Source organism: Panthera uncia, chromosome B1, assembly GCF_023721935.1.
Source record: "Panthera uncia isolate 11264 chromosome B1, Puncia_PCG_1.0, whole genome shotgun sequence".
Classification (NCBI taxonomy): domain Eukaryota; kingdom Metazoa; phylum Chordata; class Mammalia; order Carnivora; family Felidae; genus Panthera; species Panthera uncia.
This window is the reverse complement of record NC_064811.1, coordinates 131,724,406-131,750,763: the sequence shown is the minus strand read 5'-3', so window position 1 is coordinate 131,750,763 and position 26,358 is coordinate 131,724,406. Positions and strand designations below refer to the sequence as shown.

The window sequence follows — 26,358 nt, the reverse complement described above, 5'->3', positions numbered from 1 at the left end:
GATTTGAATATCGGCTTGTTTTTCTATTCACAATCTCTCAACTGACCTGAATCCCTCTTGGGAAAGTGACTCTGAATAACCCCTTTTACTATCGTAGTGTAGGAGGTTTGAAATAGAAACTTGAAATTGAAAATTTACTTTTAAGATTCATGAGATTTTAGGGGCTTTGTGCTTATTTCTCACTCTAAGGAATTAAAAAAAAAACATAATCTTTATCTTAGAGAAAGCAAGGATAAATCAATTCATTATAAGCAAATATAATGCAAATCCAAGTTTGCTTAGAATACTGACTTAGGAATGAGGGCAGATCTATCTATCTATCTATCTATCTACCTATCACATAGATAGATGTATGTATACACACACACACATACGTATGCATATGTAAGTATTCAATTTTGGTGAAAATCCAGAGTCGAGTGTAAATGAAGTATGGGGTAAGCTTGTATCACTGAAGTTTATAATTCAGGTAACAGTGAGACGTGCTCAGACACTGGTTGTACCTCTTCTTTATCTCCACTGGAAGAGGGACCTGCTATAGTGAGACAGTCTGTGGACCATAGCAGCTCAATGGTCTCTGCTGTAAGAAGATCCAGATGTCCTCCCCCCAAAATACTTCACTCTAAACCTACATGAGTTCCTTACTTATTAGTGATTTTTTAAACATCTATATCTTCTAAACTATTCTTTCCCTAAACCACTCTTTTTTTTTTAATTTTTAAAAATGTTTTAATGTTTATTTATTTTGAAAGAGAGAGGGAAGGAGGAAGGGCATGTGTGGGGGAGGGGCAAAGAGAGAGAGAGACAGAATCCGAAGTAGGCTCTAGGCTCGGAGCTGTCAGCACAAAGCCAAATGCAGGGCTTGAACTCACAAACCCCGAGATCATGACCTGAGCCCAAGTTGGGACACTTAACCCACTGAGCCACCCAAATGCCTCTTATCTAAACCATTCTTAAATCTGTTCCTATTTCTAAACAGTGCCCCCTCTTGCGATAACACATTTTAAACTCAATTACCTAAGGAATCAGGCTTCCTCTCTGTTGTGACAGTACATCCACGACTATGAAAATCCACCAGGTCCCCAATTAGGGAAATTTTATCTTCATAACCCTCACAGTGTCTCGTGCATCTTGCATGTAAAAGATTCGTAAGTAATGTATGCTAATTGAACACCCTGAGAATTGGCTAGAAAGGAGACTAGTTTTGCTTTCTTTTCATCTTTGCCTACTATAGAAGATGTTTATATTGTTTTTTTCTCCTACATTTTTCCCTCATAGTCTCTACCAAATTAAAACATGCTAAAATATTTGAGTTTGATTATATATCACACAATCTCATTTAAACTCCAAAGTCTTTTTGTAACATGAATTTCCACAAAAGTAGGTAATATCAAAATGTTTTGAAATAAAATCATATGCTGGTAAGGAAGAGCACAAAATTAAGTTATATGATTATTTTATCCAATCAGCCATTAAATATCAATTATTCTAAGCTTGAAATATCAATTTTGGTACATGAAAAAATATCTTGTAAAATGCTTCACAAATATGTACGCCCTTCAGGAAAAATCCAAAAAGTAGCAATGATGTAAAAGGAAATATAGAAATTAAAGTCAAAATGACTTCTCTCTCTCTCTCTTTTTTTAAGTTTATTCATTTATTTTGAGAGAAAGAGAGAATGCACACAAGGGGTGAGGGAGAGGAAGAGAGAGAGAATTCCAAGCAGGCTCTGCACTGTCAGCACAAAGGCCCACCCAGAGTTTAACCTCACAAACCGTGAGATCATGACCTGAGTTGAGATCAAGAGTCAATTGCTTAACCAACGGAGCCACCCAGGTAGGTGCCCCAAGATGACTTCTCTTCAAAGACTTTCGTTTTGTTTAGATTTACATATTCAAGCTGTTACAAAGGTACTTGCTTTTGTAAATTCCAGTATAATTAACATACAGTGTTATGTTAGTTTCAGGTGTACAATACAGTGATTCAACCGTTTTATACATCACTCAGTGCTCAGCACAATAAATGTAATCTTAATCCCTTTCACCTACTTCACCCATTCTCCCAAATACCTCCCTCCCTTCTGGCAACTACCAGTTTGTTCTTTTTTTTTTTTTTTTTTTTTTAAAGCTTATTTATTTATTTTGAGAGACAGAGAGAGACACTGTGAGTAGACGAGGAGCAGAGAAATCCCAAGCAGGCTCCTCACTGTCAACACAAAGCCCTATGACCGAGGGCTTGTACTCATGAACACTGAGATTGTGACCCAAGTCGAAATCAAGAGCTGGACACTCAACCAACTGAGCCCCACCCAAGCACTCCTGTTCTCTATATTTAAGAGTCTGCTTTTTTGTTTATAAAGACTCAGTTTTTGAAGGGACATTTAAATGATTTGGATTATGTAAAACATAATATTGGTGAAGTAAGGAAAAATTTCCAGTTTCATTCATAAAATCTTTCCACTGAAATATATTTTTCAATGTATGAATAAAACAATATTTCTAAGGAGTAAAGAATTTCAAAATGTAATCTGGAAAAAAACATATCTATATGACAGTGTTTTGACAGGGCTACTCAATCTTGGGAATGTTGAATCATTTAGAAGATATACAATTCTGACATGGTAATCTAGACATATAAGTTCTAGTAAGTTAAATCAGTCACTTTTTGTGACTGGGCTTCACATGTATTCTGGCATATTTTTTAACTGACTAGGATTTTATGATATAATTATGGATTACTTAAAAATCCATAAATTAATATAATCTATAAATTATAAAGGATCTATGCTGATACTGCATAAAGCTAAAAGTAATTTTTTCATAGGTCAGAGTTTTTGAAAGATGCACACATTTTCCCAGTGAGTTCATTCATTTGTCTTCCAGTAGTTCGTTTACTGTTTACTTCCTGAGCAAAGTTAATGAAATGTTTTCATAACCATATCTGTTCAAGAGCCATGTGCTTGGACGGGGCACCTGGGTGGCTCAGCTGGCTGGGCGTCGGACTTCAGCTCAGGCCATGACCTCCTGATTCGTGGGTTCCGGCCCGCGTCAGGCTCTGTGCTGACAGCTAGGGGCCTGGAGCCTGCCTTGGATTCTGTGTCTCCCTCTCTGCCCTCCCCACTTGTGCTCCCTCTCTCTCTCAAAAATAAATAAATATTAAAAAATTAAAAAAAGAAAGAGCTATTTGTTTGGACAGATATGGCTAAATGTGCACAAGGAGGGTAAATTATGAACAGTATAATATTGTTATGTTGAAAACTTCATTCAAGACATTTGATTTGAACTTTCTAGCTGCCTTCAAAAAAGAACAGGAACAATCTGACTACATATTCACTGAGAGACAGTTCAAAGGATCTGCGTTTAATTTTTATTCAGTTTCAGAAAAATTATTAGTCTGAACTAAATAAATAGATGATGCCTAGATATCCTGTTTTTTTTTTTTTTTTTTTTTTTTTTTTTCCCAAAACCACAGCAATTGAAAAAAGAAACCAGCAGAAAAGCGATCCAAAGGCAAAAGGAAATTCTCCCTCGGCTTCCCATGCAAGAGCCTGCATGAGAAATTATAGTTATTTTTCTTGCCAGGTAGTTTAGGTGACAATGTTTAATTTGGCCTGATTTGTAAGTTAATGGGTTATCTGATACCCTGGAGAGTACACTATAATCTTCCTAACCACTCCAGCGTCTTGACAACTCACTTCTTATAATATATTTACAAATAGACTAAAAAGAAAAAAAAAATAGGGATTTTTTTTTCCAAGTTAATGCTATCCCATGGGGTCAATTAAGGTAATGTAAATAAATAGTGTTTCCTATTAAAATTCTGTATTCCGGCAATGTATGTTACAGACATTATTCTACAACAAAAGCATCTAGAAAATTTAGGCAATTACCTGAAAAATGTAGGTCGAACACTGATCAAATTGACTCACTTAACCGCGGTGTGTGACCTTTGAAGATGAGCACCGGGACATGATGATCACTACCCTCTTAAGCAATGTCTAAATGTGAGCATGTTTCAGCACGGTAGGAGAGAGAACACAGTCAAAACATACTGACTTTTTAAATAAATGACACACTTTCTTATCATTGGTAATACTGGTCCCGAGAGATGAGAATGATACAGGGCAGAAGGAAAACGAAGGGCTGGCATTGGTTTCGAATCTTCCGGGGCCATCTAAGCCTTTACTAGGAATCATTACAACTCCCTTTTCCACCCATCCCCCAAATCTAAGTACTACAACAGAGCCAAAAAAAAAAAAAAAAAAGACTATGCTTTTTAAGTTTAATGTTAAATTAACTTTTCAGTTTAATGTTCAATTAAATGTTCTTTCAGGAAGTATGATAAAGTGAAATGGGTTTCTTCAAGATGTCATCTGCCATCACATTTTGATGAGGAGATAAGTGATGCCTTGTTAAGAAGAGACAAACAACAGCCCGGTCAGGACAACACTCCGGACTACCCTGTGTTTCTTATGGAGCCACGGCTCTTCAAATGTGGCTATTCAAATCTCTTTCCATGGTTAGATGTTAGTAATGGGCATATAAGCTTGACTAATAGTTCACAGAAAATAACCGTGTGAAATTTTAATATTTACTTAAAAAGAAACTAAGCCACTGTCTAGTATTGTTGGGGGAAAGTTCCATATAAACTCAACAGACCAGATATAATTATATCTAAAGAAAAGATGGCTCCTTTTCTATGAAAGAAGCCAACAGTCACTTGAACTTAGTTTTGTTTCTTCCTCATATATAGTACTACAAGCATTAATTTTTCTAACAGCTAAATAAGCTTTTTCCCCCTAAAGGGGGAAAATGAGTTTTTAAAGGAAATGGTTATTATCATTCTGAAACATACACATTTACTCAAGAATGAGTAGGAAGTATAGATGGTGCATTGTGGGCATTCTTTACTAGTCTATTAATTCTTTCGACAGTTTCCTTTTTAAAAAATCTCATTTACCCACTAACTTCTATAAAATATCAAAATACCCACTCACAATTTCAGATTATTTGTTGCTGGGATGGGAATTCTAAATGATTACTGAACACAAATGATGTCCAAATGTTATTAGTGGAGACTTCCAAATGGTTGACGTGACTGCATCAGGAGCGAATTTACACAGTTTTTTGGATCTCTAGAACTTACTTTCCCTTCAAACATAAATAGAGATACTCTTCATGAGAAACTTTTTTTTTTCTAGAAAAACTACAATGTCTGAGGTGGCATTGTAACTAATAAGGTAACTGTTTCTGTGAGTGAAAGAATTTACCTAAAGCATCCTGAATGTATAAATTAGAGTGTCAATGTGTGAATTAATAACTTTCTTCCTAGTCCATTTGGTTGACATTCTGTAAAAATTTACATTTAGGACAAAAAATAATTGCCCTTCATTTTAGTGTTTTCATGTTTTGCTTGGCTCTTTTTTTATTTTTTAAGATTTACTTTTGAGAGAGAGAGAGAGTATGAGAGGGGGAGGGGCAGAGAGAGAGAGAGAGAGAGAGAGAGAGAGAGAGAGTATGAGAGGGGTAGGGGCAGAGAGAGAGAGAGAGAGTGGGAGACACAGAGTCCAAAATGTGCTCCAGGCTCTGAGCCGTCAGCAGGGAGCCCGATGCAGGGCTCAAATGCATAAACCACAAGACCATGACCTTAGTGGAGCCGTATTCAGACGTGAACCAAAGGCAGATGCTCAACTGACTGAGCCACCCAGGTGCCCCAAGGATTTTACCATTTTGCCTGATTCTTTAGCCTTCCTGAGGAACTCATAGCATGGCCCATTGCTTCATTACAGGTGGAAGCCAAAATTAAAACTCTACCTGGAAACCACTAGAGTTGGTACTGAAAAACAAATTTCACATATGTCCCATTCTGTTACTCTTTACTGCTTACAAATCTCCAATCCTTGCAAAAAATGCTTATATATTTTCTGACTTACAGTCACTTATTTGAGATCAGAATTTTAAAAATTCACTAGCATACACTGGAATTTTAATTTTTTAATAGTAGAGTCCCCCTGCGTATAGAGTGCATCTGCTGTCCATCTTCTATTTAGATGTAATTTCCAACATGAACAACATATAGTCAGAATGAACCAAGGGAATCTTCATTATTTTAAATTGAGTGCTCCTTGTCACTTTCTGTATCGTGCATCATTTGAAGTCTTTGTGTCCCACTGTCTCTTTGAATGAAGCTAAAATAACATTGACTCTTACAGCTTCATGCTTCTATGGATGCCATAACTATGTGTATTAAATGTGAATGGTATTTAAAGATAAAGGTTGTAAAACTGTTTTTCTGAAACAAGTTGTAGGAGGACAAAAGCATGTGGCCTTAGTAAGGACAAAACAGGATGGCTTAGAGAAAAAAGAAAAAATGTGAGAATGCACTGGGTTTTCATGAATTAAGGGAGGAAAAAAGGCATCAAAAGAATTTGCACAATGGTATTAAATACAGTACAGCTTTTTACAAAGCATGAAAACACACACAAAACATTTCTATTTGGCTAGAAAGGCATTAAGTGGTTCTTTTAGGGAGGCAATTTTCAGAGTTCTAGGGGAGACCAGATTTGAAAGGAGAAAATGGCTAGAATGGAATAAAAGGAGGCTCTAGGAAATAAATTTACAAATTTATCAGCTCAAGGGAAGGAAGAAGAGAAATCGAAGATAAAGGAGAACATTGCTACAAGAAAGACTTTTCAAATTATGGCACATCTGAACACAGACTGAAGGCCAGGAAGATGGAAAGACTAAAAACATTACTAGGGTATACATTTTAGAGCAACATCTTTGATCATCGGAAAGAGCTGTTTCCAAAGGCCCAGGCAGAGATATTAGCTTTATAGTAAAACGGACAAGTCTTCCTCTGACACGGGCGGAATAAAAGCTTGAAGATAAAAATAACATCATATTGGCAAACAGAAGAGCAAATCTACTTTCTGCCTTTGTCAAGCACTGAAATGGTTTTGTTTTAATGGGGATTTCCCCAGTGAAAATCCCATTCATGAAACTTGTGAACTGGAATATAATTTATCTTTCCAACATACTTAAAACGTATTTGATTTAGGTTACTTACAAAAAAGTAAAATTACCTAAAAGATAAGTCCATCTTCTCTCCATTCCTGTGCTCCATTCCTACAGCACATATGTAAAGAAAACCATGTATCTATATTCCAAATGCAAATCCATTTTTAAGGATAAGAGTTGAGAGCATTAAAAAAAACCCTCTAAATATATACTATATCATACTAACCACATTAAAATTTCTATGCATTTATGTGTACATAAACCTCATCATTTTAATGATTGGTATATTTAATATTGAAAAAGGATAAATATCCATACCTGCCTCTCATTTTGTTTGTCTTAATACTAATATGTAAAATTTATTTGAATTCTTGTCATTATTTGTCAGAAGGAACATCAACCATAATATTCAAGAGAGATCTTATACATTTAAATTTTTACATACTTCAAAACACCCCATAATAAGATAGATTCGTTCCTGATTGTTTGTTTTGGTCTGTTGTGTGTGTGTATTATTGGGGAAACTTTTTTTTCTATTGTGATTTAAAGAAACACATGACATGAACTTACTCTTAACAAATTTGTAAGTATACAGTACAGTGTTAACAATATGCATATTATTGTACAGAAGACGTTTAGAACTTTTTCATCTTGCATGACTGAATCTATATCCACTGAACAGCCACTTTCAATTTCCCCCTTCCTTTAGCCATAACATTTCTACTTTCTGCTTCAATGAATTTGACTGCTTCAGATACCTCACCTAAGTGGAATCATACAGTACTTGTCCTTCTGTAACTGGCTTATTTCACTTAGTATAACATCTTCTAGGTTCATCCACGTTGCACAGTATGTCAGGATTTCCTTCCTTTTTTAACAGCTGAATAATATTCCATTGAGTAATATACCACACTTTCATCCTCCAAATATCCATCAATGGACACTTAGGGTGTTTCCACTTCTATATTGTGAATAATGCTGTAATGAAGATGGTAGTGAAAATATCTTTTTGGGATATTGATTTCAATTTGTTCGGATAAATACCCAAAAGTGGGATTGTTAGATCATATGGTAGTTCTATTTTTAACTTTCTAAGAAAACTGCATATTATTTCCCATAGGGGTTGCACCATTTCCCATTCCCATCAACAACACAGAAGGGTTTCAATTTCTACACATCCTCACCAACACTAAAAATTATTTATTTATTTATTTATTTATTCATTCATTCATTCATTTATTTTCTAATGGCCATCCTAACTGGTGTGAGGCAATACCTCATTGTGGTTTTGATTTGTATTTCCCTGATGATTAGTGGTATTATCTTTTCATATACCATTGACCATTTGTAGGTCTTCTTTGGAGAAACGTTTATGTCTTTTGCTAATTTTTTAAATGAGGTTAGTAGGTTTTTTTGCTATTGAGTTGTAAAAGTCACTTATATCTCTGATATTAATCCTTTATCAAAATTTATGGTTTGCAAATACTTTCTTCAGTTCCTTAGATGTGTTTTCATGCTATTGATTGTTTCTTTTGTAGTGCAATACCTTTTTATTTTGTTAGTTTGTATTTTTTCTTTTTCTTTCTTTTTTTTTTTTTTTTAGGAAAAGTGCAAGTGGAGGAGAGAGGCAGAGGGAGAGGGAGAGAGAGAGAGAGAGAGAGAAAGAGAGAGAGAGAGAGAGAGAGAGAGAGAGAGAGAATCTCAATCAGGCTCCACACTCAGCCCCATGCAGGGCTTGATCCCATGACCCTGGGATCAGGACCTGGGCTGAAATCAAGAGTCAGAGGCTCAGCTGACTGAGCCACCGAGGCACTCCACAAGTTTTTAATTTGATGTCGTCCACTGGTCTACATTCCATTTTGTTGCTTGTGCTTTTGTGTCATCTCCATAAAACCTTTGCCAAGACCAAAGTCATAAAGCTTATCCCCTACGTTTTCTTATAAAAGCTGTATAGTTTCAGATCTTACTTTTAAATCTTTAACCAATTTTGAGTTGTTTTTGTGCACTGTATGATTCTTATTTCATTTCTTTGCATGTGGGTATCCAGTTATCCCAACACGGTTTCCTGAAGAGACTGTCCTTTCCCCACTATGGAGTCTTGGATCTTTGTCGAAGATCACTTAACCATACATGCATGGGTTTACTTCTGGGTTCTCTATTCTGTTCTGTTGGTCTGTAAGTCCGTCTTGGGGCCAGTGCCATACCTTTCTAATACATTTGAAGTCAGGAGTGTAAGGTTTGTTTCTGGTCCCCTAGATTGGTTTATCTATTTCTTATTCTTTATGAGTCTATATGAATATTACGATTTTCTTCCTATTTCTTCAAAAACCAGCATTGGGATTTTCATAGGAAATGCAGTGCATCTGCAAATAATGGGGCAGAATAGACATTTCAACAATATTAAATCTTTCAATCCATGAACAAGGAATTCTTTCCATTTATTTGTGTCTTCTTTAAATTCTTGCAGCAATCTTTTGGAGTTTTCAGTGAACAATTATTTTGCCTCCTTAGCTTAGTTTATTCTTAAGTATTTTATTTTTTTTTTTGATGCTATTGTAAATAATATTGTTTTCTTAATTTCCTTTCAGAAATTGTTAGTGTATAGATATGTAACTGTTTTTTTTATGTTGATTTTGTACCTTGCAACTCTACTGAATTCATTAGTTACAGTTTTTTTGGGGGGGGGTTGGTAGAATCCTTTGAGTTTTCTACATATAAGATCATGTGATCTCTGAACAGAGATAAATTTATTACTTTTCCAATTTGGATGTCTTTTATTTCTTTTTCTGGCCTAATTGCTCTGGCTAGGATTTCTTATGCTATGCCAAATAAAAGCGGCAATAACTGGATATCCTTTTCTTGTTCCTGATTTAGAAGAAAAGTTTTCAGTTTCATCATTGAATGTGATGTCTGTTGTGGGTTTCATACATGGACTTTATTATGTTGAGGTAATTCATTTCTCTTCCTCGTTTATGGAGTATTTTTATCATGAAAGGGGAGTCAATTTGGCAAGTGTTTTTTCTGCAACTATTGTGATGATCATGAGATTTTTATTCTTCAATCTGTCATTGTGGTGTATCACATCAATTAATTTTCATAGGTTGAAACATCCTTGCATCTCAGGGATAACTCCCACTTGGTCATGGTGGTCTATGATCCTTTTAATGTGCTGTTGAGTTTGGCTTACTGGTATTTTGCTGAGAATTTTTGCATCTATATTTTTCAGGGATTTAGGCCTCTAATTTTCTTTTTTTACAGTGTCTTTGTCTGGCACAGTATCAGGGTAACGCTGGTCTCATAAAATCAGTTTGGAAGTGTTCCCTCCTCTTCTATTTTTTGGGAGAATTTGTAAAGGATAATCCTTTACAATTCTTAATTCTTAATTCTTCTTTAAATGTTTGGTAGAATTCTCCAGTGAAGCTATCTTCTCATGGGCTTTTCTTTATTGGGGGGTGTTTGATTAACTCCTTAGCAGTTATAGATCTGTTTAGATTTTGTATTTCTTAACGATTCAATCTTAGTAAATTGTATGTTTCTAGGAATTTGTCCATTTCTTCTAGATTATCCAATTTTTTGGCATGTAATTGTCCATAATGATCTTTTATATGCCTTTTTATTTCTGTGGCATTAGCTATAATGTCTCTTCTTTCATCTCTGATTTCAAGTCTTCTCTCTTTTTTTCTTAGTCTTGCTAAAGGTTCGTCAGTAATGATGATCTTTCCAAAAAAATTCTCTAAGTTTATTTGATTTTTTATGTTGTTTTTGTATTCTTTATTTCATTTACTTCTGCTCTAATCTTTATTATTATCCTTCTTTCTGTTAATTTGCATTTAGTATATTTTTCTTTTTCTAATTCCTTGAGGTATAAATTTAGGTTGTTTATTTGAGGTTGTTTATGCTTCATGTAAGCATTTACCACTGTATACTTTCCTCCTAGTACTGCTTTTGCTGCAGACCATAAATTTTGGTATATTATGTATATCCATTTGTCTCAAGATACTTTTTTATTTCCTCTCCAATTTATTCTTGGATCCATTGGTTATTCAAGAGTGTGTTAATTTCTACATATTAGTAAATTTTCCAGTTTCCCTATCCTATTGATTTCTAGTTTCATTCCATGGTGGTCAGAAAATATTTTAGTCTTCTTACGTTTGTTAAGACTTGTTCTGTGACCTAACATATCATCTATCCTGGAGAGTGTTTCATGCACACTTAAGAAGAATGTGTATTCTGCTGCTTTTGGATGTAATGTTCTGTATATTTCTGTTAGGTTCATTTGGTCTACAGTGCTGTTACATCCTCTTTCCTTATTGGTCTTCTGTCTGGATGATTTTTTTTTGTTTGTTCCTTATGGAAAATGGGATATTGAAATCTCCTACTATCATTGTGATGCTATTTTTCCCTTATGTTCTGTCAGTGTTTGCTTCATATATTTTGGAGCTCTGATGTGTAAAACTATAATGAGACAAATTATGTGTAGTTTTATATATGTTTTTGACTTAAAGTCTATTTTCTCTGACATAAGTATAGCCAGCCCTGCTCCCTTTTGATTGCTATTTGTGTGGAATACCTTCCATCCTTTCAGTTTCAGCATATGTGTGGCCTTAAATATAAACTGAGTCTCCTTCATATATGAATGAGAGCACTGTAAGTTAGATAACTTGACAATAAATTATATAAAAAAATAAAAAGTAGAAATAAATAACGTTTCTTATAAACTGCATATAGTTGGATTTTTAAAAAAATATATATATTCAACTACTCCAAGTCTTTTTGTTGGAGAGTTTAATCCATTTACATTTAAAGTTACTGATAGGTTACCCCTACCATTTTACTGATTATTTTATTACTTTTTTGTGTGACTTCTAAAAGTTGTTTCTTTGTGGTTACCATGGAAGTTACACTAAACATCTTATAGCCAGAAATATTGATTTTAGGCTTATAAGAACTTAACTTCAATTGTACACAAAAATTCTACTTTTTTACTTCCCACTCAAAATTTGTATTATTGATGTCAAATTAATCTTTTTATATTGTGTCTCAGTTAACATACTTTATATATTTATTTTTATACTTTTATATTTTAATCTCTATAGCAGAATTAAAAGAGACTAGTGCTACACTGTTATAGCATTATGGTATTCTGCATTCTTTTATATATGTACTTGTACCCATGAGCTCTGTATTTTCATATGCTTTTGTGTTGCTGTCTAGCATCCTTTTATATCAACTTAAAGGAGTCCCCTTAACATTTCTGGTAAGGCTGTTTTAGTGCTGATGATCTCTCTCAACTTTTATCTGAGTCTTTATTTCTCTTTCATTTTTGAAGGACATTTTATAGTACTCTTTGTTGGCAGTTTTCTTTCTTTTCTCAGTTCTTTGAATATATCATCTCATTCCCTCTGACCTACAAGGTTTCTGTTGATAAATCTGCTAGTCGTATTTATGGGTGCTCACATGTATGTGACAGTAACATTTCTCTTGCTGTTTTAAAAATTCCTTATCTTTGACATTTGACAATTTGATTATCATGTTTCTCAGTGTACACTTTTTTGGGTCCTCCTACTTAGAATTCCTTGTGTTTCATGAACCTATTCCTTTCCCCAGATTTGAGAAGTTTGGGGCCATTACTACCTTAAATAGGTTTTCTGCTCCTTTCTCTCTCTTCTCCTTTTACGACTTCCATAACGTGTATATTAGCCTTTTGGAAAGTCTCTTAGGCTTTCTTCCTTCTTTTTCCTAATCCTTTATTTGTATAATTTCAAATGATTTGTCTTAAATTTGCTGATTTTCTTCTTCTGCTTGATCAAGTTATAGTGTTGAATCCCCACAGTGAATTTTTCAATTCAGGCACTGTATCTTTCATTTCCAAAATCTATTTTTTCAAATTTTTTCTTTGTTGACATTCTCAGCTTGTTCATGCATCATTTTCCTGAGCTCTTTGAACATCTTTGTGACAGTTATTTGGAATCCTTTGTCAGGTAATTCATGCACTTCCATTTGTTTAGTGTCACTTTCTGTAGATTAATTTTTTTCCTTCGATTGGGCCATATTTCTTTGTGTTTTTCATGTGCCTTATAACTTTGTGTTGGGAATCACGCATTTTTAAAAAGGGCTACCTCTTCCAGTCTTTATGGACTAGCTTTGTATAATGAAAGATCTTCACCAGTCAACCTGGTTAAATATTCTAACACTTCTCAAATCTTCTCAGTGGATATGTCTTCTTTGGACTTGTGGATGTAAATTCTCAGAGGGATTTGTCAGTATCTTCTTTTAGGAGCTCATAATCTCTTGTTCCTTTTGGTATTTGTATGCAGTATTGCTGGTTCTCTAGAGCTGGCATAAGCCACTCAGATCTCTTTTGTTCTCAGCAGCCCCAGGCTTGTAGAGTATGCTGGGTCCCATTAGCACTCCAAGTCAGGAAGACAAAGACCAGTCCCTTGGGTACTTCTCCAAAAAGCCAGAAAGTTGGATGTTCGGATGCATACTCCACTTTTCTCTTCCCTCCTCCAAGGGAGTGACTGCCAAGCTGTATTGGCTTCTGTTTGCTGTACCACAAGTCCTCTGAAACAGCAACAAGTCATCAAATTCTCTTTTGTTCTCAGCAACCCCAAGACATCTAGTAGATGCCAGGTGCCATCAGTGTTCTATGACAGGAAGACAAAAACCAAGCCCTTGAGCAATTCTCCTTCCCCCAAAAAGCCAAAGCATTGAAACCATACTCCAACTTTTTTCCTTCCCAAAGGGAAGATGGGAGTTGGAGGTTTTCTGCCATGTTTCATACACTGAGCTGGAGGGCAGGGTCTTTGGCGAGTGAATGTGTGCTAGTCTAAACCTTTGCCTTTGTTCTCAGCAGTCCTCAACCTGATGCCTTTTTGTCAGTGTTTAGAATCAAGCAACAGTCCAGTCTTCTCTTTCTCTCCCCCTGGGAGAAGCCAAGAGCAAGCATTTCCTCTAATTGTGATACACTGTGCCAAGGAAGAGATTATAGTGAATGCCACAAATTTTCCTACAGACTTTGATATGGCTAGGTTTATACTCACTTGGTTTGCACAAGCTCCTTAACTGGTTTCTGGATTTCTCACAAAGAAAACTTGTTCTTGAGGCAGTGTCCCTGGTTGGGGGAAAAGAGGGTCTGGGGTTTCCTATTTTACTATCTTGCTGACATCATTTCCTTGGCCCTACTTTGTTTCTTAAAATGAAATCTTAAGTATCATTTTTTGGGACTGTGACAATATTTGGCACTGTGCGATTTTTCCAATTACCATTTTATTTCTAAAATCTCATTTCCCCATGAAAATAAGCAGCCACCTTTATTAGCAACTTGTTTTGGGTAATCACTCAATATGATCTGGAGCAAAATTATATGCTGGAAACATGAACTGTAAATTACTTTAGCATCAAGTATTTCTTCAAATATCAAAAGTCTAAAGAATTCTCAAAATTTTGTCAACAGTATTTACATTTAGTTCAGATTTTGATTCCAATATATTTAAATGATTACAGAATTCCATTTCTCTTCTCTACAAAGCTCTGGGACTGACTGCATTAATTACTAAAGCAACTGATGTGAACACCACTCTAGTTCTTTTACTAGACAGTGGTTCTTTTACCTAAACACAAAAATGAAGTGAGTTGAACATTATGTTATCTTAAGTACCTCTACAGGTTTATACTGAGATCAATCTCTGAGGCATCTAAACAGGAATTTGGTGAATGTTTTGAGATGAAAGTCGAATTTCAAAATTTCTCCATTGTTTGAAACTTTTCCTGGAATAATTGTCCTCATGATTTGACAGTAGTGAGAAAAGGGGCATTTTCTCTTTAATATGGACAATAATAGAAAGCCTCTATAATCTTATTAGAGTGAAATTACCCAGCGGATAATGTGAGCTCTCATACCCCCTTTGTACAACAAGGGTGGTCTCTAAATGAAGTGATCAGATGGAGTGCACACTAAATTTACCAAGCATTGCCAATAGAAACAAGAGGATGACCAAAAAAACTTATATTTACCCTGAAAGAAGCTACAACTTTACACAATAATAATTCAGCAAGTAGACACATTCTTTTTTTCCCCCTTCCACTTCACTTTGATCACAGAAAACATGATTCAATATGGTTTCTCATACATTTATTTATACCCCTACAAATTTAGCAAGTACTGACTACACTGCCTTTAAATCAGATACCCATTTTTAAAGGAAATACTTGGAAAGTCTTCCAACATTTTGCCCTTTCTTACACTGTTAAACTAGCTACAGTTAGCTGAAATGAAAGAACACAGGCTTTCTCAGCAGATTAGACTAAATGTATTCTTAAAGTCTTTGCGGATTTAAGACTGTTCTCAGAGGTTTTGTGTAATGGTGAGAAAAATTTAAATATCAGAGAAAGAAAAACTGACAACCAGGGAGGAAAGGATTTCAACTGGTTCTGGATCATCTAGAGAAGCTTTAAACATACAGAGCTATCAGCTATGCAGATTGCTAAGCAATAATCAGGCTTCCCCAAGAAATAAGGAAAGAAAAATTTATAATAATATCACTAACTGATGAGGGAGCATAAGGCAAGCTAACAGGCTGCAACCCCTCCCCCCCACCCCTGCAGGTGGTATATGTGTGATATTCCTCAGGCACTCCTGACTGTCTGAAAACAAAGGAAAGGGCATAAACAAATGGTTAACTGATAAAGATTCTAGTCCTGTAGGACTTAAGTCTCCATCACCCCTCCATAGTGATGTGGGAAACAAAGGCAGAAGGAAATGGCAGATATAATTAAATTTCCTTATAACCTGCAGCCCATTGACAAATACTTGAGCCTGGCAGAGTAAAACATTTCTCCAGAACTCCCTACTGTCTTAATGCTAATGGTTTCCTAGAGGGAAAAACAACCTTAACTTGACAGCAGCTAGGCCTCCAGTCTCCTTGAGTCTTCTTTAGCATATGAAAATCTCACTGGAAACTTCCCCTGGATTTTACCTTCCCCAACCCCATAGTATATAATCAGTCTGTCCTCATGGTCCTGGGGCAGCTCTTCCTGCCCACAAGTCCTGACCCTGTGCTTCAATAAAATCATCTTTTTGCACTAAAGACACCTTCAAGAATTATTTCTTGGCCATCAGCTCTGGACCCAACAAACCTCACTAACAGCCCCCAAAACCCTCATCACTAACCATGCCATGAGTGACCTACAACATATTCATATAGTGCTTATTGCTAATTTATTCACATCCAACTTTTACTTCGTATTTGGTATTTTAAAAAATATTTAAGCATGAATGAAAGGTCTATAAAAGGTCTAGTTTGAAATCAGTAGCTATATATATGTCTGTGTGTGTATATTTATATATACACACATACACAAACACATACATATATGGCTATACCCATTTCGTTTCCAAAACACTGAAAGATATGCATATGTATATGCATTAATACATAGAAAGCTAGAAGTATACCTATATTCTTATATAAAAAAACTGGAAGTATATATACATGTTTCTATCTACACAGAAAGAGGTGATGTATTAGAAACTATGGTAGACAAGTCATTAGTCAGATATAATAAGTATAAAGAACCACCACATTTTAGTGAAATCTGTTCTATTAAATATCAATAAAGAAATTATGCTGCTTTATCGCTAACAAAAAGCAGTAAATGGAACAAAACTCAACTTTAGTGAACTAGCACTTTATGTGTTTCTACAGGAAATCTGTTATAATGGCTCAAATGTTTTTATTTGTAAACATATTCCAATCAATGTTTTTATATATGAATATAAATAGGTGTATTTATGCCACAGAAGGAGTTGAAAAAAGGTTTCAGCCTTAAAAAAAAAACAATTTAAATTACTGTAATTCTCTGGTAATTGTGATTATTTATAGTAAATTATATATATATATATATATATATGATCATGCCATATAGTAACAAATTATACATATTTTATATATTTGAATATTTATATACACATAAATGAAAGGAAAATTTCAAACTAGTCCTTTCACTCAGGTAAGAAACATCAGCATTAATATTATTTATTTACCATTTATACTATTTGTAAGCTCTATAAAAAGTCTACAATACTGGGTAACAACAGTATAGTTTCATGGATTATCAGTCTAAATTTATCTTCTGAGAATGGAATAATTAATTTCATTAAGTGAGAAGGAGAATACTTTTATTTTGACAACATTCTAGAATCTTTTTTTCCAAAGTCAGCAAAATTAAAGTAGATCGCTTATTCAGACAATACAGTCTGTTCCTCATGTTTCCAGAGGAGAAAAAACAGAGGAAATAAACAGATTGCAGTGTAGGGGATTTAGAATAGGCATGAGGAAGTACTTCTAATCTACAAGTAATAATTGTGTTTCATAGACTGACTGGTTAATGACAGGTTTATTTATAAAAAGCATTTCCTATCCTCAAAGCTTACCTTTCTATAAGAACATAATGCATATAGGTCCTATAAAATAATTTTCTACTCAGACTCCTCTAATTCAAGACCTGTCCTCTTTTATTGAAAGAAATGATCAAAATGTGAAAGTCTAAAAATAGTGGTTTATAATTGAAAGCCTAATTCTTTCTTTATTAGAGGTATGCTACAGCAGCACTATAATTAGAGATGATCGGCGCTCCAAAATGAGTCAGAATTTATCATTCACTCTGTACAAGGACGTACATGAGTTTTATAGCAGAGAACCCCGGACAATGAAGATGCAGGGTCTTTTCCCTTATACCTCTTGGTGGCTATGTTACAGGAACTGGTCTGGATCACCTGGCAGAAGCAGCAAGTGGCACTTGGAGATCTTGGAAGGAAGGAGGTTTATTTTATACCGGTGGGCCCAGAGGAGATCATTCTCCAGAGATCTGAGCCCAGAGCATCAACAGATGGGACAATTTATAGTCTGTTACTTCCGCACCCCTCATTAGAAGTAAGTAATTTGGTGCCTGTGGCAAGCAGGGTAGGAAGGAAATCCCGGAAGGGTAGTCTTCTGACTAGGACTGGAATTCCCTTATCAGTCCTGTTGGCCATCTTATTACACATTTTTCCCTAATGGTTACAAGACTGTCTTCCATTTACTGTCTTTCTCTAGCAGAAGAAAGTAAATATTTCATTCATGCTTGTTTCACTGTTTACCACTGATTTTAAGTTAGAAAATGTATAGCTGAAATTGGAATTCTAAAGCTAATGCACACTCACTGACTTTACAAAGGAATATAATTACAATACAGTATTTATTAAATTATTTACCTGAAATCTGAAAATACTTTGGACTTAAATTGAGTAACTGATATCACCTTAGGACAAAACAGATAGATCCCTACAAAGGGGATAAAAGATTCATCTTATAATTTTAAATAACATGCTTTCATTCCAACAAAAATACACTTTTAGGAAATATTTGTTAACATTCAGACAAAAGACAAGTTATTTTTTCATTCTTTTGCTAGTTATATATCTTCAAAATTTAGCCAATGACCTGACTTCTCGAATCAATTTCTCCAATGACTAAATCCAAAGCTGTTGCTGTGGTAAAAACAGAAAACTAGCTTCATGAACCCTATGACAGTAGAAAACTTTTCATAATATAATAATAAAATCCCTAATCATAAACAGTGTAATAATGAAAAAGCTATCAATAAAGCCAAATGAAGCCATGTTAGGAAACATAAGATAACTGTTAGAACTTTAAATATTAGCAAATGGTAAAAATGGTAAATGCTTTTTCTTCCACATGTAATTAGCTGTCTGAGATCTGAAAGCAAGCACAACAGATGTCTAGAGAACATAGAGTACAATACATGTCTTCAGTCTAACTTCAGCCTAGTCCATCCATATCACTTTTCCTGGCAGACTGGGCATCATGTTAATCAATCTGCCAGCTGTCATCCTGTCCTGAATCCACCTTACAGGAATCCCAGGCATGCCTAGAGCTGAAGCACAATTGAGAGAGAATGACCCAAGATGTGCGGTGACTATTAATTTTAGGAATAGAAGCAAGGAGAATTTCCTTTGTAACATTTTTCCATCAGAAGCTTAGAAGTTCAACCAGACTACAGCTAAGAGAAATTATACCCTGGGATTTAAGGGAAAGAATGTTAGTGAAAATCAATTATATTTACTTTTAGAATGTCTATAAGTTAGCTTCACCATATTCAATACATATTAGATAACACTCTAAAAAGAAATTATTTTTTTCAAAAGAGAATCTTTTATTCAGGCTCCATATGCTATTGCAATAAACCTTATGTGAAAAGGTATGAGGCATGATAGATACAGCTGGAATGCCACAGTTGTCCTAGAAAACTTTTTTGGGGGGATTCAAAGCAAAACTAAGATTGTCCTCACTATTTTCATCATGGCACCCAATTATCAAACATTAATACTTTTGATTAATTTTTATTAATAATTTTCATTAATTATCAAAATTACTCTTGATTTAGCAGCACCTTTTTATTTAATCCAACTTCCAGAAACAAACCTTTTGTATAGATAATTTCTCCAATTACCACCAAATTACAAACAAATTACAATGGAAGAATTAACATGCCAAGCTCCTATTCACTTTGCTGAAGTGTGCTGTTTTGTTAGCTTCCCTTTACTGGGAATAAATACTAATAGAATAAATAGTGTGGTCCTTATGTATTTTTGAGCCCGTGCTCTTCTTCTTCTAGATAAGGAGAAGCTGACTATGATGCTATATGCACTGACACCTAACCACAGTTGATTCACCATCAGTTTCCTTTTGAAGTTATGTTGAGAGGAAGGTGAAGCCCTGCCCAAATTTCTACCATTATAATTCTCTAATATCACACAAGCAGACGTGGATGTAACCCAAACTGAGCAAGGGTGCAGCAAAAAAAAAAAAAATCCAGAGACCTTTCTTTGCATGCAAAAATGGTTTATGGAAAGAACCCCTCAGCACAATCATTAGCTGCCTGAATTTGGTCATGTCTGCAAAATTTACTTTAATAGTGCAAAGTATGCCAACAAAAATCATGACTCTGAATATTAGGCAGAAGTACTGTGAGATTCAAAAAGATAATGGGATAAAGAAGATGTGGAATATACACATGATGGACTATTATGGATCTCTCCTAAGAATGAGATCATGCCATTTGCAATAACGTGGATGGATTGAGAGAGAATAATATAAGTGGAATAAATAAACATAGAAAGACAAAGGCCGTAAGATTTCACTCATATGTGGAATTTAAGAAACAAACCCAACAAACAAGGAAAAAAAGAGAACAGACTCTTAAATACAGAGAACAAAATGGTGGCTGTGGGGCAAAATAGATAAAGGGAATTAAAAGTACATTTATCGTTATGAGCACTGAGTAATGCATAGAATTGTTGAACCATTTTACCATACACCTGAGACTAATATAACACTGTATGTTAATTATGCTTTAACAGAGATAATGTATAAAAAAATGCTTTGGAAAGCTATGCTAATAAAAGTTATTAGTTTGCCTAAATACTCAGTATCACTTCTCTATTACTCTAGGAAAGGTAAGCTCACTATCTTACATTGGCAAATGGCACAGCACAAATAATGTTGGCAAGTGTGTATGTATACACATCCATGAATATACTGCACATTGGAACCATGGTCTCCATGCTCATGGTTTTGTGTGCATTGCAACACAAGAGTAACAGCATTCTTTTCCAGAGTCGTCTAGCTTTCTTATCTTGTCTACTAGGAATTTTGAGTATACTGACCACAGGATCCTGGCATCTTGATTATTACACATACACGTTCTATGACTGACTGAGTTAAGGTATACTGCAAAGCTCTGGAAATGTGAATGTAAAGTAGTTGAGAGTACTTGGTACTTCTGTTGTGCAAACAAGCTAATGACAGTAGCTCTCAACATATGTATACTACTCTGTAAGAGACGATATGGAAACACAATTGTTTTAATCAATATTAGTAGCACTAAGTAAACCATGATAGAGCAGGTACTTTGCCTCATTCACATATTTCACTTACTTCAAGATGGAGGAATACTAATGAACTATACAAACAAATGCAAGTCTTATTGGGATACAAATAATAAAAAATGCTTCAAAATATGCTTCTAATTAAGAACCATGCAATATTCTAATTTATCTTAATAGATCCATTGTTATGATCAAGCTAGAGCACTGTGGTACATTAAGAATATTTATTTGTGTACAGGGCACCTGGGTGGCTCAGTTGGTTAAGCGTCCAACACTTGATTACAGCTCAGGTCATGATCTCAAGGTTCTTGAGATCAAGCCCAGTGTCGGGATCCACACTGACAGCATACAGCCTGCTTAGAATTCTCTTTTCCTGCTCTCTCTGCCCCTTCCCTGATCTCTCTCTCTCTCAAAATAAATAAACTTTAAAAAATAATATTTATGTACATATTCATGTATGTTCATAAATGAAAGCAAATTGTCATCAGTAGCAAATCTGTATTATAACATTCATACACAGAACTGCCTTAAAGTCAAAGTAGCTGCTGAGAGATTGACCACATTTGTGTGCTTAAGTTGCAGTGCTTACAGAAAACATCAAGGTCCTGCCCTCCCTACACATACCCAGATTATTATCTGTTATCAACTGTGGTCTGCCCCCGCCACTTGTTCTCCTATCATATTTCAGTTCAACTGAAGTTATTTGGAAAAGAGACCAGAGACAATGTAGACGAACCAGTCTTCAAATTATATCCTCTACTACCTTCAACTGGAAAATGAAGTCCCGATCCTAATTATGAAGTAAATTTGCCTAGATCTCACTCGAGAAAATTCAGATGCATTCTAAGATACTGTTGGATTATCAGAGATCATCTTATGTCATATATATTGGCTGAACTCCTAAGTTTATCAGCTGTATTTAAATATTTTAACATAATAAGTTCTTATATAGAGAAAATAGTATAATGAAAGTATACCAACATCAGGTTATACGGCTTGTTCTATAAACAAATACCAAAAGGCCACAATGTTTTTGAAAAGTAAAATACACTTAATAGACACATTATAATCAAGCTACCCATTTTCTTTTTAAAAAGCTAAAGACCTTTGTTAGCCTTTTCTTGGAGACTTTGACAAAAATTCAGAATTTTCAGACGTTAACATAATCTGTTTGCTGACAAGAAATTAACATAACTGATTTGAAAGTGAGTTTTCAACTGTAAACTATTTAAAATATATGACAGTCATGTTTATTTAAAATAAAACCAAAGACAACACATTTTTGTTTCAAAAATAGTAACAACCTAAACTTAATTATACTTTGCTTCAATTCATTCCAAAAGGACAATCAATCTTCATAAAATTCAATTAAAAATGAATAATTATGAAATAATTCTATTGCAATGCTGTGTTTTTCTCCTAAGGAGTTAGGCATCAGAAAATAGATAAAGATGGAGCTGAGGACAGGGATAGGGAAAGGTGTGGGGACAAGGTCAAGAACAGAAGTAGAGTTAAGACAGAGAGGGAGGTTACTATCGCATAGCGCCTTTGTGTAGAGCACAAGAGTGCGGGGGGAGGGGGACAAGGTTTAAAATGGTTACATTTTAAGAGCAAAATCAGAAGATCACAAACAGAATCTCTTACCCTGAAAAACTCTTTGGTGGATCCAGAGTCTAATGTTCCATAAGCAATTTCTGTTTGCTTAGAAAGATCCTCAGCACTTTCGATGGGCGACACCATCCTCTCTACAGTCAGGAAGGCAGCTAAGTTAGCCGTGTAGGAGGAGATTATGATCAGGGTAAAGAACCACCACACACCTCCAACAATGCGCCCAGAGAGGGATCTAATAACAAGTATGAAATGGATTTGTAAAGTGAAATGAATGACCTAATAAAAAAAAACAAGTTAGCAGTATTATGCAAATATTGACTTATATGGGAATATTTAACTTTATACTTTTCAATATATCTGCTGGTTAATAAAACTGGAAACTATTAAGCATTCTGGGGAAGGAGTACAAATAAGCTGAATTTAATGAGATACCCAGAGGCCAAAACTTCAGATTCTTCAGATTCTTTCATAGTTATAATGCCCAAATTGTTTATGGTATGAAATCTCATAACGAAGCAATTTCAAGACATGTGCAAATAATCCATCCAATTCTCATACTACTATCCATTCATGACATAAGCAAACACGAACAAGAGAATTTAAGATCACTCACAAAATTCGCAATAATGTTGAAAAACAAAATCAAATATTAAAAATAAAAGAAGGTGCACCACAGATGTAGCTTTAAACTGATGAAACCCTCCTGGTAATTCGGCCAATGAAGTTCCCAAACCCTCAAAAAGGGCTAAAATTTCATTGAGGTTTGTGTGTGCAAAAACATAGGTTTTAGATACAGTGCAGGATAGAAAATGGAAAAAAAATGATATTACAAACAAAGGTATGACACAAAATATAATTCTTAATGAATAAAAATCTGATGCTTCATGGCATGGACTGCTACGACCCTGTTCCTTTGTGCCTCCTGCTTAAGAAAAAAAGAAAACTCAAGGAAAATGAAATTAGAACATTTAAAAGTTTGCCAAGATACAAATTTCTAATTTGCAATATAATAAAATAAAAATATTTTTAGCCATAAATTCCTATTTAAAATACTTTTTAAAAGCTTAATAGATTCCTAATAATTTACTTTAAACCCTCAGTAGATAAGCATAGATATAGAAATAGATATTTATCATATTATTTTGAAAGATTTTATGGGATTCTACATATAAAGGGATTTAAGTAATATTAACAATCCAAAATAATACCTTTTTTGTTAATAACTTTGTGTCTAACAATTAAACTTGTTACAGCAAAGATGTAACATTTCTAAAAAGTTAAATTATGAACATTTGGTAATTTATGGCCTAAAACAGACCTCCTGATATTTAACAGTAAGAAAGAAACCTTTTGATGAAACACAGATACTATATCAAATCATTGGGTAATATTTGTAGAATAAACTACTCTAGCAGTCAAGAAAGAGTGAGGAAGCTAATTTAAAAGTAATTTTTTTTTTAAAGACAAGACCATCTGTTGCTAAAGGAGAAGAGTGAGCAAGCAATGAAAAACAATATAAATAAGAGCCTTTATCATACACAGTCTCTGAGAGATGCAAAGAATTAAATAAATATGACAAGATGGAAAAAGTTAACTTCTCTTATATTCTGTAAAGGATATTAAACACATTTTAAATTTAAGTAACCTCTTGTGTAGACACAGCCACTCTCAAAACGTTCACTATTTATTCCAGAAAACTGAAAGGTATAATTATATGACATGTACCCCATATTAAGAGGGCAGTTGAGATCCCTTAAAACAAAATTGATTTCACGGTAATTGCTTTGACACTATACGCTGCATAGTAATTGGTAATATATTTGAGAATCATTTTTATAAGTAATTCTGTTCCACTTGTGAAATAAACACAAGTTAAAGACATAAGTTGCTTTCAGTTCCAGTGCTTATGTCAGATTTAATAGCTGAAATATGCCAATTTCTTTAAAGTTTTATAAGATATCTCAAAAAATGTATTGAACTTATACAACATTCAAAGCAGAAAATTCTTGAGCAGCTTATTATTTACTTGTAAATGTTTTCAAAGGATCAATTAATGTTCTGAAAGAAATTGTTTGTGGAGGAGGCAAATACAATTTATGTTTTATGGTGACAGACAAAAATGGTTTCTGTAAAAAAAAAAAAAGTAAAACAAAACAAAACAAAACAAAACTAAAAGCAACCTTCACCTCTCTGCATCTGCCCTAAAGAAGCAAATAAACATACGTATTTTATCATTTCCTTTAAATCTCTATTAAATAATTATTTTAAGAATGGTATTTTTATTCATTTCAATCCTTTTGAGATATTGGGGATAAAAACAGAGGCAGGCAGGAGAATAAAAGTCAACTTACAGCCTTTTACTCTTACAATTTCTGTGGTTCTAGTCTTTGGAAAACTATAGTTAATATATTCTAAACTTAATTTCAAGCAAATGACCAATTCAGTTCAATAAATTGTTCCAGATTAAAATTTACATGTTCTATTAATATTAATAATATAGTTCCACATAATATTTTACTTGAAAAGAGGTGATAAATATCTTTGAAGATATTTAAAGAGCATTTCAAAGTGATCTGTGCATTTCATGCATCATCATCATCATCATCATTAGATACAAGGTTTTTCTATTCTTCTTTTCTACACTGGGGTCACCACCATTACATTGCAAAAAAAGTAGTTTGGTTTGTTTAAAAAAATCATTAAATTTTCCAATATCGTCCAGTATGTTCAATTTTTAAATGCACGTATAACACGGAATGAAAGATATGTACACTTAAAATTTTTTAATAAAGCAAATTTTTGTTCATATATACTCTGTGGCAAAAAAATAAATCAGTTGATGGCAAGAAAAAATATTCTATATAAAATCTTAGCAGGACATAAAAATTATTGCATGTGTAATTGTAGTAAGTCATGACTCATGAATGAAATCAAGAGCACAGAAAAAAAGGCCATATTTTAGGAAACAGGCTCATTGAAATTTAGACGTTATCTGTATGCCATGGGGGACACTGGGGTAACACAGATTATGAAAGGTGCCTGTGCTTCAGTCCCTATACATATGTTTTCTGGGCCTTGATAAGCACTGGACACCAAAACAAATAACTTCAGAGCCATGATGCGTGAGGATTGCAAACCTAAGGATTGACATATGGGAATCTGGATCAATACGTTTTACTTTATAATGAACCTCATATGCTTCTCCTTACTTATTCAAAAGGCAGAGCATAGTTTATGTTACCCTAGGATAATTGCCTTATATCTCAGGAATAAAGTAGTTTTAGGGGCGCCTGGGTGGCGCAGTCGGTTAAGCGTCCGACTTCAGCCAGGTCACGATCTCGCGGTCCGCGAGTTCGAGCCCCGCGTCAGGCTCTGGGTTGATGGCTGGGAGCCTGGAGCCTGTTTCCGATTCTGTGTCTCCCTCTCTCTCTGCCCCTCCCCCGTTCATGCTCTGTCTCTCTCTGTCCCAAAAATAAATAAAAAACGTTGAAAAAAAAATTAAAAAAAAAAAAAGTAGTTTTATACTTCAGTAGCTTTCTTACCAAAGATGAATAATTTTATTATTATTTATGGACCAGAGTATTCTCAGAAATCTCCATTTGGTTAGGATTTTCTCCCTCATTATTAAAAAATTCTCTTTATGTCTTTAACTTAAATCAGATAAACTAAATTTAAAACTATGAATCTTATATATTTTGTCAGAGGTCACCATAATTATGTATTATTTTATATATACAATTATTCTATATTTCTATATTATTCTATATCATTATATAT

The 26,358-nt window shown here is 34.4% G+C and overlaps 1 protein-coding gene across 3 annotated transcripts in view; it reads right to left on the bottom strand.

Moving 5' to 3' along the window:
- Nucleotides 1-26,358, bottom strand: part of GRIA2 (glutamate ionotropic receptor AMPA type subunit 2) — a 156,255-nt gene that overhangs the window by 4,015 nt on the left and 125,882 nt on the right. For all 3 annotated transcript variants that reach the window (XM_049631224.1, XM_049631221.1, XM_049631223.1), the window contains exon 12: nucleotides 22,615-22,813. In XM_049631224.1, coding sequence (XP_049487181.1) covers nucleotides 22,615-22,813 — 199 coding nt within the window. The remainder of the gene's footprint in view (nucleotides 1-22,614; nucleotides 22,814-26,358) is intronic.